At 46.0% G+C, this 18,124-nt stretch overlaps 1 protein-coding gene and 1 long non-coding RNA gene across 4 annotated transcripts in view; one reads left to right on the forward strand and one right to left on the reverse strand.

The window, feature by feature from the left end:
- Positions 1–18,124, reverse strand: part of LOC142896955 (uncharacterized) — a 525,186-nt gene that overhangs the window by 293,293 nt on the left and 213,769 nt on the right. The window lies entirely within an intron of this gene.
- Positions 1–18,124, forward strand: part of rtkna (rhotekin a) — a 65,899-nt gene that overhangs the window by 7,076 nt on the left and 40,699 nt on the right. Inside the window, exon 1 of one of the 3 annotated variants that reach the window (XM_076039068.1) lies at positions 14,924–15,460. The exons of the other annotated variants lie outside the window; for them this stretch is intronic. Coding sequence (XP_075895183.1) covers positions 15,365–15,460 — 96 coding nt within the window. The 5' untranslated portion in view covers positions 14,924–15,364. Of the gene's footprint in view, positions 1–14,923; positions 15,461–18,124 lie in introns of those variants that run through there. 3 annotated transcript variants of the gene reach the window in all.

The raw sequence follows: 18,124 nt of genomic DNA on the forward strand, positions 1-18,124 counted from the left end.
TTTTCAATGTTGACTCAAAAGAGTTAGCCTGCTATATGGCAGGTGGGGTTGCTAGTATTCGACCCACAGATAAGTTAACCATTGAATTGTTTTAGCTTTAATATTAGTCAATGCTAAAACCAAGACTGCAACCAAGAGCAAATGACAGAAAATGCCATCTACCTTGTTTAACCCGTCTGTCATTGAAATCAGACAAAATATTTAGCAAATAGCTCATAAAGGCTCATCTTGCGATGCAATCAAAAGAAAATGTCATTCAAAAACAGTCTTTATTTGTTGCCTGATGACTAATACTGGCAACCCTCACTCATCAAATCTTTTATTGACAGCACTGAACGATTCGTATTTGATTTGTTGAACAGTCAATCATGCATCTAATCTTGTGTTTACCCATTAAGAGAAGCTAATGACCACCGAAATGAGTTTCCTCGGTAGGGGGGCTGGGCGCGCCCTTAGGAACAGGGTGAGGAGCTGGGTCACCGGGGAGGAGCTTGGGGTAGAGCCGCTGCTCCTCTGCAGCGAGACGGGTCAGCTGGGGTGGCTCGGGCATCTGTTTTGAATGCCTCCTGGACTCCTCCCTGGAGAGGTGTTCCGGGCATGTCCCACCGGGAGGAGACCTCGAGGAATACCAAGGACAGGCTGGAGGGGACTACGTCTCTCAGCGGGCCTGGAGACACCTTGGGGTCCTGCTGGATGAGCTGGAGGAGGTGACTAGGGTCAGGGAAGTCTGGGTGTCTCTGCTGAGACTGCTGCCCCCGCGACCCGACCCCCGATAACGCAGCAGCAGAAGAAGAAGAAGAAGAAGAAGAAGAAGAAGAAGAGACGCTAATGTACTCAAGATGGAGTGAAACATGCGTGGAATTTGGAGCAACTGCCGTCAATGAAGAGAAGTGTCTTCACACTTTGGGTTCTGCTGTTGGACTCCGGCACCTAATTATGGCACCGTGTTCTATAAAAGATTAAAATGCTTGTAATGCTGCAAGTCATCCAGTTCAGACGTTGGACACATCGATATCCTTTGCGAGATATTTGTTTCCGCAAAAAGTATAAATCAAATGTTCTGACGGTCGGCCTCTGCGCCGTCTCTGTGTCCTCCAAAGTCCGGTGGCACTAAATCATTCTGCTGTGTGCCTTTCCAAAGACTGACGGGTTAATATGCCAGAGAGCAGATGGGAATTAAAAGAAAAAACTGGGCGGATGTCTCAGGCATACAGTACAGTTTTTGTCCAGAAATGTATTACACAGACCTGTCAGAAGAGAAGACTTGTGCTTGATTCGACATATGGTGCAGAAAGATTTGCGAGGCCACCAGCACGCCTCTGCGCAACTGCTCTGCCCTTCAAGCGGCAGCCACCCAGGCATGCAGCTCAGCTCCGGCTGGGGCCGCTTATTCCGCTATGGAATGTCCTCTGTTTCACTGCTCCAACTCGGCATTATGTTTAACCCAAGGACGGTCCCTCTCGTCCCTGGTGCTGTGGCCACCGGCAGCTATGCGCGGCCAGGAAGTGGTTGGATGTGTGTGTGCGCGATGACACACCCATCCACCCACGCACCTGTGCCTGCTCTCCTCCGGCGTGTGGAATCGTACCAGAAGGTCTGAGAGTGTGCCGTTTTTGTAAAGTTGAAAGGTTTTTAACAGCTCAGGCCTGTGGTTTTGGTGCTCTGCCCTCCTCCGCCCCGTAGATCCACACGCTCTCACCAGCTCGTGTCTAAATTGGACGCTGGGTAGCTTCCACAAAAACGTCCTCCAGGCTGGGTGTTTCCCTTGCTCAGCGTGTATTTATCTCTGAAAAGAAGAGGTTTGTCGCGCCTGTGCTGCAGCCCCATCGTGGAAAAGCCTCCCAGGTAATGTGATGCAAAAGTCACACGTGTCTTTTATCACAGAAGTGTTTCTCCTCTGACCTCCCGGGTCCAAAGAGGCAGACCTTGCAGATGTTGAGCAGCCTCTCGCTCAGCATGGCCTCGGCTAGCATTTTCACGCGGCCCGTTTGGGGGACTGCGACATATGCTGTTTATGCAAGCGCACCGCGCACGCACAGAGGGAGAGGGGTCGTGTGGACGTTGCCAGGACGACACTTCTGCCAGTGAAAAGGAAGTACCTCAGACCATGAGCCCTTTGAGAGTGAGAAAGAAGTTTGTTTTCATGGAGAGCCAGAAACCCAGAGTCTCTCAAGGAAGCTCTCTGTGCCCACAGTACAATGGGCCACCAATTTACCATTGCTTAAAACCGAAAATAAAATGCAATGCAGAGCCTCTAAGGGGCCTGTGAGTTTTTCAAGTGCGGGCGACATTCAGTGGGATTTCTACATCGACTGCAGTGCGAGTTTTGCTGACATTAGTCCACACCGAGTGCTGTGAAAGAGCTATGATGGGAGCTTTTTCTCCCAGCAATCCTCTAATTAGTATGTGGCTGCCCAGCAGTCCTTAAATCTCTGTACAAATGTGTGTGTGTGTGTGTGTGTGTGTGTGTGTGTGTGTGTGTGTGTGTGTGTGTGTGTGTGTGTGTGTGTGTGTGTGTGTGTGTGTGTGTGTGTGTGTGTGTGTGTGTGTGTGAGAGAGAGTGAGGGAGAGAGAGAGAGAGCAAGAGAACCACTGCAGGGGTGCAGAAGAGGTGCCAGGGAAAAGTTTACCCTTCCACTCAAACAAAGCTCCCACCACTGGAGCTTTCTGCCCCAAGGCTTTCAGGGCACGTTGAGGGATATTTTGACGAGCAAATGTTTAACCTTTTTTTCATTACCAAGGCTTTGTGTAGACCTGGTTGCGGAGACCCGGCTCCCCCCCCTCCCCCCAGCCTGAGAGTGGTGGGACAAATGAAAAATAGTTTAATCTTACTTCCTCAGAGCCGTGAGCTAAACTGTGCCGGTGTCCTGCCGTGAGTTCCCATGGTAATGACTGAAGTGGTCGCCAAATAAGTTTGGTGGAGGATGAAACAAAGCTTTAATTTTGCTCGTCTCTGTGAAGACACCTAATAAAAGCCCTCAACGGTTGAACATGCACTTTTATTATTTGATAATCCAGACGTGGTGTTTATCAGGAAACTGCTCACATGAGAAGGCACATAGACCGATTGACAGTCTTATCAACTCCAGCTTTTTCATTTGAAACTATTGATATGTGAAAGAACAGCCGTCGCTTTAGCATGTCCTGTTTCATTTCCGCCTGTATTTCCCATGGTTGTCTGTTGCTTCCTTTTTCATATGGCTTACTGTCATCCATACATTATCTTCAGAGTTGTCCTGACCTGCTTCGGTTCCCTTTAACAGACCTGAGGACAGCGATTTCCTTTCAAGCCTAGTATGTGACTGACCCAAACTTTTTAATGCGTGGCTTGGCTTGGACACATAGCAGTACACGTGCCACGAATATAACAGTTGTAATTAATTTAATTGTATCTGCTAGATATTTTTTTCCTAAGGGATTAATGTTTTTTGCAACAGGTTATCAAAAAAAAAAAATTACAACCTAGTTTTGTATTTCTAGGTCGTTCTTTTTAGACAGTCGGTGTTGACTGCATTCATCTGCTTTAACTCATATTTTTTAGCTGTTGATGTTTTGGCCATGAAAAACAACCAACTACTTAGAACACAACAATAATTGATAAATATTTGTCTGCTCTCAGTTAAATACCTTTTTCCCAGAACTACTGATCAGTCATTCATGAAACCAGCCTTTTGTACGCCCCCTGATTCAACACTCACCTTCAGACAGTGACTAAGTATCTGTGTTTCCCGAGCAAGGCTCACTGTGTACGCTGACACAAGGACTTTGTACAGGAAATGTTCCGCGTCTGTTACTGCTTGTGATGCGCTGGAGAAACGGACGGTGACCTCACTGGAGGTGTTACAATCACCAGAACCTCTCAGGCCACTCCTCCACACAAGAAACCATGTCCACGCATCATTTCTGACCGTGTCATACAAGTATTGCAGCAGAAAGGATTTGGGATCAGTTAAGGATAAGGAGGCTGCAGAGTAGTGAAGTACAAGTCAAGTCACGTCGAGTCAGACTTTACCTGTATCACTGTGCTTCACACAGAACAGAGATCAGCGAAAGCAGAGTTGCGTGTACAAATGGAAACACACTGGCCACCTTGATACACCTGTTCAATTTGATCCAATCAGAAAATCCACTCCACTTCTGCTTTTTGTGGCGATCAAGACACCAAAGTTTGAACTGACGGTGGGTTTGCCTGCAGTACCTCTGGTGGTAGAGCAGCTCATCCAATAATAAGAAGGAAGGAAGAATCCTGCTCAACTCAGGCCTCTGCCATTGTGTCCTTGAGTGAGACACTTTAACCTCTTTGTCTCTTATGAATGTGAATGATTGTTCGGCTGTGGTCGGAGGGGCCACTGGTGCACATTGGTAGCCGCACTTCAGCTAGTCTGCCCCAGACATAGATGAAGCTTACCACCACAATGGTTCCTGTGAGCACTTAAAGTGCCATGAAAACTGCAGTATAATTCCAACCCTTATTATTGTTATTCAGTGGCTTTGAAAGTGGCAAGGCTGTTGGTGCCAGACAAGCTAATCTAAGCTGGCTCCTGCCACACTTTGTGCCCTTTAGCAGCTAACTGGCTGAGCATTGTTGACACCCCACAGCCCCACACACTTAGTATTGCTGCTGACCATGTCCATCCCCTTGATGGCCACTGTGAACTATCTTCTCAAGGCCACTTCCAGCCGGATATCGCGCCATGCCACAAAGCTCCAGTCGTCGACATTTAAGTAATTGTGTTTTTCACCGTGCTCAAACGGCCCCCAGATCTCCATCCAACAGAGCTGTGGGAGCTCTGGGGGGGGGGGGGGGGGGGGGGGGGACAGGACGGTGAATGTGCAGCTTACAAATCTACACAACGGTCGTATTTTTTATCATGTCAGTATGGGCCCAAATCTCTGTGGGGTGACGGTCTTTAGCAAAATTGTTTGGTGTTAGAGTCCATTTCTGGTTTTCAAGCTGGGCATCCTGTTTACCCGCAGAAAGGCAATGTCACTTTTTTTCAGCCGCTGCATTGCATTTTGTTCTACTCATATGGCCTTGGTGTCTCTGGTTGGTACTTAAAACGGTTTTATGTTTTTGTTTTGAAAATGCTTTATCGCTGTTTTTATAGTAGATAATTTCCCCTGGAGGTTAATAAAGTATGCTGATTCTTAATAGTGTTGACTCCTTGCTGTTTTTAGCACGTTTATTTTATCCAAGGGTTCATCTCATGCTTGGTCTACTTGAAGAGTCATTTATTGCTCAGTTTCTCACGAAATAGAGACAGGCTGAGTCATGCCGACTTCCTGACATGGATTAATGAAGCACTCTAGTTGTGATTCAGCCGAGGCTGTACCTGCTGCAAGCGCCAGGTAGCCCACATGCGCACTGTCTGTTTTTATTGTCCTAAATCTATCAAATTCAACGTCCCTCCCTAAGGAGGACCATTTGATGTGGGCCACACCACAGATCTCCAGATAGATGAGGGAACGCGGTCTTCTTTTTTGTCTGTGAGCTAACCCACTTTCCTCATTCCAATTACACAGGAGGAAGTGTTCCTTATTTTTGGCGGTGTCATTTTGTGGCAAAGTTTGCCATTATCTAAGTCTCACTGTTAAACATTTCTCACACCAGAGACCTCATCCCTGACCTGACTCAGAGATAGTGAACCTGTACTCGACTGCGTCATGCCGAAAGTATCTTCCCCATGTATGTAATGTATATAAAAGCCTCCTCCTGCCACTCCATGTATTTAACTCAGTGATGTGTGACTGACTGGTACGTGAACAGCGACTCAAAGGCGCCACCGTACACAGAGACGCACATATTCTGAAGGGAGGTTTTTATTTACAGCTCACAACACTAGTTGGCAGTCGGTCCCTCATGACTTGCCTGGAAACATGAGAGGCTTTGTCTCACTGTGGACGAATGCCACCCTCCGCATTATTCACTGGTTTGAAGACTTGAGAAATAGCTCAAGTGGCTGGAGTGCTCGACTGTTGCCCACTGCTGCAGTGTTTATAAAATTATTTTCAAGAATAAATTGGGGAACCAAGAAAAATGTTTTGATAAAGCTTTCTCAGTCGACAGGAATCTTATAAACATGTTGCACTATTGAATTAAAGCCTAATCAATTGTCATATGATTATAGCATGGATGAGCTCACCTTTACCTTGTGCTGCTGTTATGGACAGACTGGATGAGCAGACAGAGAAGTTGTATCTCATTTTGTTCAGCTTGTCTAACTCTCTGAAGTTCAAAACAAGAACAAATTCCAAATGTCTCCCTCCGCGCTCTGTTTGAATCAGTTAACAACTCAGGATTTTCAGCCAAGTCGTACATATACGAAAAAATATATATGAAAATAGTCCAATTAGCTGTGCTTTAGATACCTCCGGCCTCATTATACCACCTCCGAGACTGTGAACAAATGTTATGAAATCACACAAGCGGTGTGGATTTTGAAAGCTTTTCCCCGCATGTACAGTGAAATGCATATACAGGTACAATGTGGTCTGGGGAAATAAAAGCTTTTTTTTCCAGTGGAGCCTTTGCACTTGCCAGGGCCACACTGGAAGCGGCTCACAGTGCGGTATCAAATACAAGCCGGGGAAAGAGAGGCACTGACTGCGCTCCCAAGTTTAGTCCGCAGCCTCTCCGGGGAGTCAAGTCATTAACCTTCAATTTCACACGGCCGTTAAGGATGAAGAATATGGGGCAACGTCTGTGTCAGCCCACTGTGTCGTGTGCTGCTGAATGTTCTTCCCCTTCCAGTCCCTTCTCTCTCTTCTCTCCCTCTGCACAAAGAGGCTTTTCATCCCCGCTCCTATACGTCACGTAACTACCTGGCGCTATTGTGAAATCGATGGGGTCAGAGTAGCTCTTTCATACACAGGAATGCACCGTGAATGGAAGCAATACAGCGGGGGCGCATGTGTGTGTGTGTGTGTGTGTGTGTGTGTGTGTGTGTGTGTGTGTGTGTGTGTGTGTGTGTGTGTGTGTGTGTGTGTGTGTGTGTGTGTGTGTGTGTGTGTGTCATGCTCCTGTGCTGTTTGAACCTGTTGTTTTCTCTTTGTGCAATCTCGCTGAGCCCATTGGAATGAGTGAGTGCCCGCTATGCTAACAACCCGGCAGGTTAGCTGCTAATTTTTTTTAACGCGCGCCGCTGTATCGCAGTCGTAATGCGTTACAATTGAGTTGTGCTGTACAGGATAGTGATTTTTTTTTTTTGTTGTCCTTTTTGCTTGCGTGCATGTATATGAGAGAAAGTGATTGTGAGAGGGCAAAGGGGCACAAACAGCAATGATGTTGCCCTCTGTTTTGATGATGCCGAGCAGGTGTTTGACTATATGAGAGCAGATGGGTCTATTATGCGTGTCTGCTTCCTCTGCGTGCGCCTCCTCGCCAGAAGAGCAGCGTTTCGTTGTGTTTGTTTACCGAGCCCCGGTGGCGCACGGTGTGGTGTCAAGTCCTGTCGTGGTGTCGTTCCTGCTCTCTCAGCAATTTTTTTTATTTTTTATCATCTTTTTCGCCTGCTTTTCCATTACAGCCTACGTCAAAAAAAAAAAAAGAAATAGAAAGAGATATTGGCTTTTATTTATGTCGACTGTGGAGGATTTAGAGCTGCAATCCTGGAAGTCAGATTGACACTTGATTCTGTTCAAGAATGTAATAGAGCTACTATTATAACCTCTGCATGTGCTGTTTGTGTTTTAATTATAAGAAAAGTAAATAATTTGTCATGCAATGTGGTTTGCAGCCTTTAAACTGGACCAAAAATGAATGTGGACTGCTTTTACACAAAGCATTAGAATATGCATTAGCTTTTCACACTGTGTGTGTGTGTGTGTGTGTGTGTGTGTGTGTGTGTGTGTGTGTGTGTGTGTGTGTGTGTGTGTGTGTGTAGACCCAGGCAATGCCAGGGGATCATAGTGGAGGCTAGAAGGAGCCATAAAACCAGCTGACTAAGAGATGTTTGCACTTGATGATTTATGGGACATTTGGGCGAGTCGTAATCAAACTCAAACGACCGTTGGGTGTTTGTGAAACCGAGACAGCTGCAATAATCTCTAAATTCACTATGAATGCCCCCCGAACTTCAGTGAACCTCGGCGCGAGCGCTAGTCCCGAAGCACAGAGGCCCAGCGCCTAGAAAGATTAGCAGGGGTGAAGGAAACAATTCATCCAGGGGAAATCAATAAGCAGGAAGGTCTCTGCGTGGATATCGAGATCAGTACCTTGTTCAGTCAATCGTCTCATTAGACATTCTTCTCCCTCGCTCCTCGCCGGCCACAAATCGCTAACCTGTTGGAGATTTGTGCTTGTTGTGCTTGAGCGATAGTTTCCCATAATCCTTCTACACAGATGCTCTTTTTTTATTATTATTATTAAATGTTGTTTCAGTAGACGTTTACAGCGGTGGCTTCTCTTTTTTTTTTTTTTTTTTTACCCAGATGGTCCTTTATTACGAGGTTTTCCCTGTATTTGTTATAGTCTGGGGCAAAATATTTAGCTTCATAAAAAATCTGAAAGAAACTGATTTTTTTTTTTATCCTGGCTTTTCTAGTCTATTAAAGCGTGTCTTTAATTCCGTCTGTAACGTGCACAGCTGCTTCTAGTTTTTAATGTCAAACTGCGCTGTGTTGCTGCTTCTAGTCTGCAGAGGGCGCCATCGCTCTATTTCAGGTTCCATTGCAGCCACTCATCTATTGTAGCCTCTCTGCTCGCCTGTCTCTCCATGACATTACTTAAAAGATCACCTGCAAATCTTCTATCCCCAGAAAAGGGCTGAACATTTTAAAAAGTGAATAAGTGTAAAAAAAAATAAATAAAAATAAAATAAAGATCCCTACAATCCACTCAAACCCTCGCTCCAACGCCCAGCTCTGAAAGTGCACAGCCTGCAGCCCTGAGGGGGAAATCGATGAAGACGAATTGCCTAACGAGGAAGTTTCTCTTCCACTGAGCCGGCTGCTTACTCAGAGTGATGAGATGCCGCAGTCTCCTGTGGCCGGCCGAGGTAACGTTCCCTGAAAGTCAGCAGGAATTCTGGGCCGTACTGACTGTTTATCCTTCAGGTCTACCAGACCAGGGGGGGTTATAATAAGAAATTTGACACTACCAAAAACACTCCCTGTTCTGCGTTGGCTGCGAGTGGGGAAAATGCCGGCGACTCCCCCGAGTCTGACACATGCCTTCTCACTCCAGTGTTGGGATTCCCAGTAGACGAGCAGCTGCAGTGATTCACAGGTCCGTGTTGACCTTTTCATGTACAATAACTTTTCATCATGAATATAGAGTGCCGGGACATTTCGGATGACGTGCATCGTGGCTGTTGCAGCCCGTCAGCCCAAGACTCAGACAAGCGTCCCAAGCGACTGAAACCGGTGCGGCTAATAACAAGGCAGAGCCGTGATGAGATTTACTGTGTCATTACTTTGTCTCTGTATCTGAGTTATGACTCTGAGGCTGTCGGCACAGGTTTTTCATACCGCTGTGACGGAGAGATGTCCTCCGGGAGGGGGTGTGTGGTGGGGAGGGTCTCTCACGATGCGTCTGGTTTCGCGGGCTTGTCACGCGCTGCTGTCATCCTGCAAAACAGATGTGGCCCCGGAACCTGCTGTGACTCAGCCGTGTTTGGGAGGTGCGGTCATATTGATTGAGGTCAGGTCTGTCTTACCCCAGTGGACTGACTTTTAACTGCCTATTGTGTCGGGACGCAGACAGAGGGATAGATAGGACTGAATATGTCAATTATTTTGTTTTCGATTTTATTTTGTCTTTCCTTCTAATTTTGACGTGTTGTACTTCTGTGGCATCTGTGTGAAACAACAGGTGACGCCATCATCGGACAAACCTCCACCTCCACGGGATGCGATCGGCTCAAGTTGCGGGGCCGTTCTACCGTGCGTGCTATCGCCCGTGTGCACCGGGGTGTGTTTCAGTGCTTTACAGTGCAGTTTCTGCATGGTCGCATGAGTGGGAGCAGCGCTGTGGGCGCGGCTCAGTTTTCAGATCGGATCTAGGTGACAGCCAGGGCTCTTTGTTGTGGTTTTTGGGCCCCGCTGGCTTGCATGAGGCCCCGATTTGTTCTCATCGTCACACTGCGGGTTAAAGCAAGGGCAACTTTCATCAAAGCAGCACAAAGGTTCCAGGTGTGAGACATGTCAATATGTCTTTTTCTGTCTTTGGAATATTTGCGTCAGACTATATGTGACAGAGTTGGAAAAAAGATTGAATTTATTAATTTCTGAATTCAAAGTATATGTGGGGACTTTATTTATTATTCATTTATTTTTGTTGTATATTTGTGAATTTTATCTCAATGTGTTATTTTATTTTATTATTATTTTTACTTACGTTTGTCTCTCACCTCTTTCTGCGCCTCCCGGTTTCCGTAGCACAGCCAGTCAATCCCTCACAGTTCCGTGTTGTATGTATGAGGTGAATAAAAGACGGAAACACAGTCCTTGAGTCATCCCTGAGACCAGTCAACACACACACCCGTTACACATACATGCGGGTTAATTAGTAATGCAAGAGGAATAAATTGCTTTTTTTTCTCTCTAGAAAAAATTGCCATCATCATTTCATTTTAGGGTCATAGCAACTTAAACTCCAATAACAGGATTTGGCACTCAAATTCAAGTTGAGTGCCAAAAAGCAACACTATGTCGCTTTTCTCCCTAAAATGTTTTTCTTTTACAATTCCTCAAATTGTGTTAAGAAGAATGGCTCCGCTGTCATTGACACAGTGCATCTGGTCGGCCGACTAATCCCTGTCCAGCCTGAGCAGGCCTGTTCTTGGTAAGCCTGCAGGCAAATCTGGCTGACCTGCCCGGCTGCACTGTGTCAATGGCTGGGCTGTCTGGCCTTCTAATGAATAGTAACAGTGTTTTCGAAAAAACAAATCATTTTAAGGCAGAAAAACTGCAGTCTTGCTTCAGAGCCCGTTTGTTTTTAATGCGTGATTGTGCTTGACCTGTGTCCCCAAAGCGCCTCTGTAAGTGCAGCTGACAGAGTGTCAAACGTGTATTTGAAGTTCCAAGAACGACACTGCGCGACTGTAAAGAGTCCTGGCCGGTTAGCTACATCTATCCTCTGTTAATCAATAGTGCTGTAATTAGTTTGTAATAGCCAGTTGCTTCATGGGCTGGAAGTTTCCTGTGTTATCCCATCATGTCTATCCACTCTGAAAAAAACTTATTGTACTTGGCTATCCAAGTCCGACCTCCATCTTTCACAGAAATGTGTGCGTGCAGTTTGTGTGCGTGTGTGTGTGTGCGTGTGTGCGTGTGTGTGTGTGTGTGTGTGTGTGTGTGTGTGTGTGTGTGTGTGTGTGTGTGTGTGTGTGTGTGTGCGCGCGCGTTGTGTTTTGCCTCCCTGTCTGTGCTATTTAGCGGAACAGCAGCTTTCTGACCGCGCCGTGTTTACCTAATCCGCCGTGTTTTGATCGGACTGCTGCGCCCGTGTCGGATTATCAGATCGTGTAATTCATCGGTTCCGCTCCTCCCTCGGGACGGCCAATTAGCACATCTGGCACCGCTTTCAGTCCGATCAAGCCTTCAGTCACAAGCTGCTAATCCACAGCCCATCAGCGGGTAATCACCACTTTACCCGAGCAAAAATCCCAGTCGGGCCTCCCGCTGTCAGGACTCTGCACTGGCGGTTAATCCATTCCACTCTGAGTACCTGATTTTTTTTTTTCTCCTCCTGTGTTTCAGCTACTTGCCTGCCTGCCTGCCTGCCTTCCTGTCATTGAGATAATAAGTGTTTTCTGGCCGCTTTTGTTCATCTTCTAAGCTTTTGTTCTGAGGTGTCAGTCAGTCTCTGTGTCATCGCTGGCATTTTTAACCTGCAGCTTGTTTGTGTTCATGAGTCCCCCAGCTGGTGCAATCGAGAGACCAAGGCCGGGCTAAATCGATTAGGCAACACTGGAAAAATAACTTGCTGTCGTTGTGCTTTGAAGAAAAACACGGCTTTTCTGTCACTGAAAATGTGGGGAACTCCGGTGAGGAAAATTCTCACTGCGCTACATCGCTTCCCTGTATTTAAACACCGATGGGGAGGGTGTTAAGTTCTTCGCAGCAAGTATTTACTCAGTTCAGTAGCACGCCAAGATCCACTTTCAGCGGGGATTGACTGGATTTCGGTCTACACTTAGCGAACTGTGACCTAAATACACACTTCTCACACACACACACACGCGCGCACAATCAATCCCGGAATGTTTTGTGCGCACCCTTAAACCTCCTTCACTCCAACTGGTCCCACCTCAAGAACAATAAATCTCTTCTCTTAACCGTGTGTATGTGGGTGTGTGCGTGCGACAGATTAGCTGGCTGATTTCAACTGGCGAGGGTGGAGGCTTTTCTTGGGGAAATGACCCCAGCTTGCCACTGGCACCCTGTGCTCGCCTCCGGAGAGGTGAAAGGGCTTTTAACAGCTCCTTTTGTTTTCACTGTGTGCCTGGCTGAAGGAGTGTGTGTGTGTGTGTGTGTGTGTGTGTGTGTGTGTGTAAGAGAGAGAGCGAGAGTGTTTCAAGGTGATGTAGTGCCATATGGGCTCGTATTGTCCATGAGTTGTTTTCTAGATTCTTGCTTTGTGATCTCGGAAAGCCCAACCTGGGTCATTCCTAAGAAATTCCAGAAGGATGAGTGTTCTAATGAGCAGTGCGCGACTTGACGCTGGGTTTCCTGCAGGAGGGGGCGGGGGGTCAGCTCCTGCCGCAAGGAAGGATACACATGACACACAACTCGGCCGTGCGGTCCGTCATGCATAACTGCAACGTGTCCGAGATTAACGCACGAAAAGAGAAAACGGTGGTGAATCCACTCGGCCCCACGGTGCCCCCGGGGTAAAAGGTCGGTTAATGCCTCTTTGCTACTTTTCCAGATCAAAGTAGATGATTCACAAGTTGAGTTACAGCCAAAACAATGCTTGAAATAAATTCTGGAACTCACATGTTGAGAGCAGTGACTAAAGTGAGCACCAAACAGCTGGTGCCATTGCTCACTGCTCTGACTGTTATTGTTGAAGGAAAAAAATAATCATTTGGTGCTTCATTAGATAACTTGCTTCAGTATTTGTAAACGCAAATTGCTTTTTGGCCAATCACATGACAGCGGCTCAGTGCATTTAAGCATGTCGATGTTATGGAGATGTCTTGCTGAAATTCAAAGTGAGGATTACAGGAGAAAAGTGACTTGGAATGTGGCATGGTATGTCTTCCCTGTGTAAGACAGGCTGTTCTGAGTTTTTCACAAACTGCTGTTGTACTTTCTCTAAAGTTTTTCAGAGAATGGACCAACAAGAGAAAATATTCAGGAAATGTAGTGAAATTGCCTCGTTGATGTCAGGGGTCAGAGGCGAATGGGCGGACTGGGTGGAGACCACAGAACGGAGGCAGAACTTCCAATTACCACTGCTTACAACCAGGGTCTGCGGGATAGCATCTCTGAACGCACAAACAAACCCGACCTTGAAGCAGCGCCCACCAGCCACTTTCTAAGGTGCCTGCTTTGAGAAAGGGGCACCTAATAAAGTCGCCGCCCACACTGGATGTGAATTTTTCAGGCCATTCTTGAAAGCCATTATTTATGTGGAGATGCCAGGGGATTGGGTTGAATATTTTAAGGGATTAAATATGCATCTATGTTGCCAAATGGCTGCGACCTGGTGACCTACTAACTGGCTTACTGCATGATCTTTGCCTCTGCGTGGCACGTAGCTGGCTCTGGACGAACGTGCGCAAATTTGGAGAAATATTTGCAGTTCTTTTTCATCTCGCTTGCTGCAATACTTAAAAAAAAAAAATGAGGCGAGGGGCTTTCACTTTTTGACGTGAAAATGTTCATGTTGAAACGGAATGAAACAAGGCAAGCAAAGGCACTGTGGACAGTCCAACTTCACTGTCCTGTTGAGCTTCTGCTACTTTGCCACGGCTCTATATGTGGATTTGCCACTGCAGAGGTTTCTCCATTTAAATTTAAACTGATTTAAACTCAGGAGGGTGGAGGCTTTTCTTGGGGAAATGACCCCGGCTTGCTAAACCAAACCCAGCCTAAAGTAGAGTTTAATCGAATTGTGCACACAAATTGTGCCTTGCCTAGGCCTCGTTTCGTTTTGAATGGTCATCATGACTTAACGTGAAAGTTGTCTCGTAAAAACCTGAAACTTTTCACGTAACTATGTGATGCTGAGCCTTTCACGAGCACGAAACAACGTAAAATTATCACGGAAAAACGTGACACATTTCACGTCATGATTCTGAGCCTTTCGCTATCACAAAATAGGGAGCATGGCATTGGTCCAACTTCCCCTAACCCTGACCCTAACCGTAACCCTAATGGGACGTTGGACCGCTATTTATTGGACTAATGGGAGGTGGGGCTAATGGGAAGTTCCCCACAAAATATGGTGATAGTTCCATGTAAAAACGTAAAAAATTATCTCGTGAAAACATTGTTTTTTTGTTTTTTTTGTTTGTTATATACTGCCATACTTTCTTTCTGTAAACATTGAACAGCATAGCAGAACATCTTTCTGGGTGTTCATTCCCCCGAGCCCTCCCACTATGGAGCCCCAGCTGGCGCGGTTAATTTCTCCATCTATTATCAAGCTAGTAAAAAAAAAAAGAAAGAAAGAAAGAAAGAAAGAAAGAGGAGGAAAAGAACAAAGCTCTCCAGCCCGTTATGCTTCTGTGGCGGTGTTTGTTTGTTTTTTTTCCCTCTAAAAGGGCGTGGGGCGTGCCGCGGTGCACCGCCCTCTTTATTTCTTCAAAGTTCATTACCATGGGGCGGAGGTGCGCCGCTGCGGGGGTTAATTCGGCGCCGACAGCGCCGGGACTGCGCCGCGCACAGTGGACTAGTTGTGTCGATCACTCCCCGCAGAGGCGATGCCCCTTTTTTGAGGGAGGGGAGGAAGAGGGGGGAGGAGAAGAAGGGAGGAGAGGGGAGGTCTCCAGCCGCACAGAGGACAGACGGCCGTTCGCAGCTGGGACGTGAAGACACAAAGAAGTGGGAGAGAGAGAGAGAGAGAGAAAACGAAGAAGTGCATTTCAGAAGCGTCTCATTCTTCTGGCTGTTGGCTGCGTGTGAGTGGATCTTTGTAGAGGAAAGTAGTGAAGACACCGAGCGGGACCACCGGTGTGTGATTAGATGGACGGGCGAAGAGGGGGGTGTTGCCCTCACAGTGGAGCCGGCGCTGTCACCCCACTAACGCCCCAGGTCGTCTCCCTGTAGCGTCGCTTTTCCCTTTTTCAACTTTTACCCACCGGTTCGCCGCGATGAACTTTGAGTCGTCGGTACCTGCTGCCGGGCAGCGCCTGTGAGCGACACCGCTTCCGCCCCGAGGGACCGCGGTCCTGTGGCTCTGTGAGTGAGGACGATGCCCGTCGACAAACTGGCAAACATGGAGGAAAAACTGTGGATACTGGAGGACCTCAACATGATGTACATCCGCCAGATTGCGCTCAGTTTGCAGGTGACGCTTTTATCTTCTCTGGCACTAGTGTTTTGTTTTTTTCGTAACATATACATTTATTTTGCTTCCTTTGTTTGTTCTGCTCCCACCTCCGGTTTGTCCAATGGCTGTGGGGTCAGAGAAACTGACCTGGCCGACTTTTCTCAAGTGTTGTGTTGATTGATGACCAGTGTTGGCGAGTAATCTACAAAAGAAGAAAAAAAAAATGCGATTGCGTTCGGCAGATGGAAATATAAACACTATTTTGAGTTCATCTCATCTGAATCAAAGCATATTGCGGTTCGTTGTGCGTTATGTGCAGGAAGCAAACAAGATTCAACTTGAAACAAAGTAGTTGAAGAAGTAATTAGATTACTTTTTAAAGAAGTAATCAGTAGTTGGATTACTTTTATGGAGTCATCCCAACAACACTGTTGGTGACTAGTTCAGCAATGTCCTGTCACTCAGTTCAGCGTGGCTGAGTGTGCAGCTGTGCCAGTGTAAAGTTTGCACTGCTGCTTGTAGACAGACGCTCTCCCTGTGTGACAAAGCAGATTGAGGTCCCCCTCATGCAACCACCCACCTAGCCACCACGCAAACCTTCCATCCATCCCAGATGGTGCATCTCTCACTGACAGCGAGGAGAACACAACACGGCCAGCCATCCATCCATCTCCCTCTGCGCCTCCCAACCCCCCCCCCCCCCCCCCCCACCCCCTTCCATCTGGGGTTCACGCGCAGTCCACAGCTGCACATATGAGTCTCACCAATCTGTGCAAACCAGAATTATCTCTGATGCTGGTCTGTTCTGCACAAGAGGTGGCAAAATTATTCACATTCTGTATTCAAGTGGGAGTACAGAATACTCTGGTGAAAGGGTTAGGACAGGGAAAAGGTTCTGAAATGTATTTAAGTGAAAAATATTTTTTTTGCCATTTGTTGATAGTTTTGCCAAAATGAAAATGTTGTGACAGAATACATTGGAGTGAACTGACCAAAGGTTTTGCATTATCATCTGGTACTCTCAATACTATAGCTTATTTTCTTTTTCAACTGCAGCACAACCAAACTGTGCCACCTCTGGTTCTACATCTGTTGTAAGTGAAGCAGTAGCTGTCTTTCAGTCTCTGTATCTCACTGATCTTTCCGTCTCTTCGAGATTTGATTTGAAAGAATTTCGCTGGTTTCTGTCCAGGAACGGTCAGGCGGAGACGTGTGGCTGTTGGAAATGATGCAGGAATTTTCAGTGAGTAATTTGGAGTGACTTTGTTTTTTTGGCTCCATCATCTTAAAAAAAAGAAAGAAAAGTAGATATTGGCTGCCTGTGCTGCAGCTGTGGAAAGCGGCAGGCTATTTCTCACCTTGGAGGCCATCAGTCACTGGTGCGCTGCAGAAATCTGTCATGGCTTTAGTTGGAAAGGCTCCTAAACCTGTGTGCAGTGTTTCTTCATCACAAGTAGCAACAAGGAGTCAAGTGGCACAACTGCTATCTTTTCACTCTCTGGGTCATTACTCTTGTTGTTCTCAATTGGGAGTGGTTGGATTTCTCATTGAAATCCAACCACTCCCAGCTTCTCATTTTAAACTTTGCTGCAGATACCTGCGAAATAAAATGAAACTTCCAGAGATTCCCAGCCTGGGAACCACACTAGCAACAGTGCCACAAGACCTGTTTTACCCAGAAAGTTAGTTGAGGTCTGATGTATTTATTAACTTCTACCATAGAGCCCTTTTTGTTGAAGCCACTTGTTTACTATTTTAAAAAAAAGAGGAACATTGTCCGAAAATTGAATCTAGGCCATTATCGCGGAATGCAAATAACAAATTCCCCTGAAGACTTTGGTTGCTTTGGAGCTTTTCGTGGCGTCAGCTCCAGTTTTATATCCAGGGTGAGGACAATGAGAAGACAAAGGGTCCCTTTTTTTTTTTTTTTTTAGCACAGTGGGAAAACCCTCTTGCCACTTCCCTTCTCCTGGGGAGGGTGCTGGGGGTCGACGTCGGGGCTGCAGGGCAGAGGTGGAAAAAGTATTCACATTCTCTACTAAAGTACAAGTATGGATGCTTGTGTAAGAAAATACTCAGCTAAAAGTAAAAGTACTGATTCAACTCTATTACTTAAGTAATAAAGCACAGGTTCTGAATTGTGCTTTAGTAAAAAGCAAACATGTTTTTGTAATTAATTAAACAATATTTTGGTTGATAATTTTGCTAAAATCAAAAAAGCTTTGCTGCTTTCAAGGTTTTTTTTCGTCCTTCAACTGCAGCACAATCAAACTATAATCAGTCACAGTTATGACCAGTGGGCTATTATTGGATGTTTACACTTGTAATAACAATAACTGATGTTATTTTCAACATGTTTGTTTTTCTCTGTAATGAAAACGTACTGAACAGTGACCCCCAAGGCGGTCGTAAAATAACTTCCCTCTAAAATATCATCCAGTTTAATATTTAACTAACAAACAGCATAGTTCAAATAGCTCCACCTCAAGCAACCACAACTATAATGAATAATAAGCGACTTAGTTTTAACAGGATTTATATAATTTAATTATCTTAAACGTTAGATTAGAACATGCTTGTTCAAGTAACAAGCATGTTTTTCCACTGTAAGAAGTAGAAAGTACAGATATCTGTGTACAAATTTAGTGAGTCAATGTAAAAATTCGTCAGAAAAGAATACTC

The sequence above is a fragment of the Nelusetta ayraudi genome, unplaced genomic scaffold (assembly GCF_046127955.1).
Source record: "Nelusetta ayraudi isolate G7.1 ecotype Tasmania unplaced genomic scaffold, CSIRO-AGI_Nayr_v1 ptg000058l, whole genome shotgun sequence".
Lineage (NCBI taxonomy): Eukaryota > Metazoa > Chordata > Actinopteri > Tetraodontiformes > Monacanthidae > Nelusetta > Nelusetta ayraudi.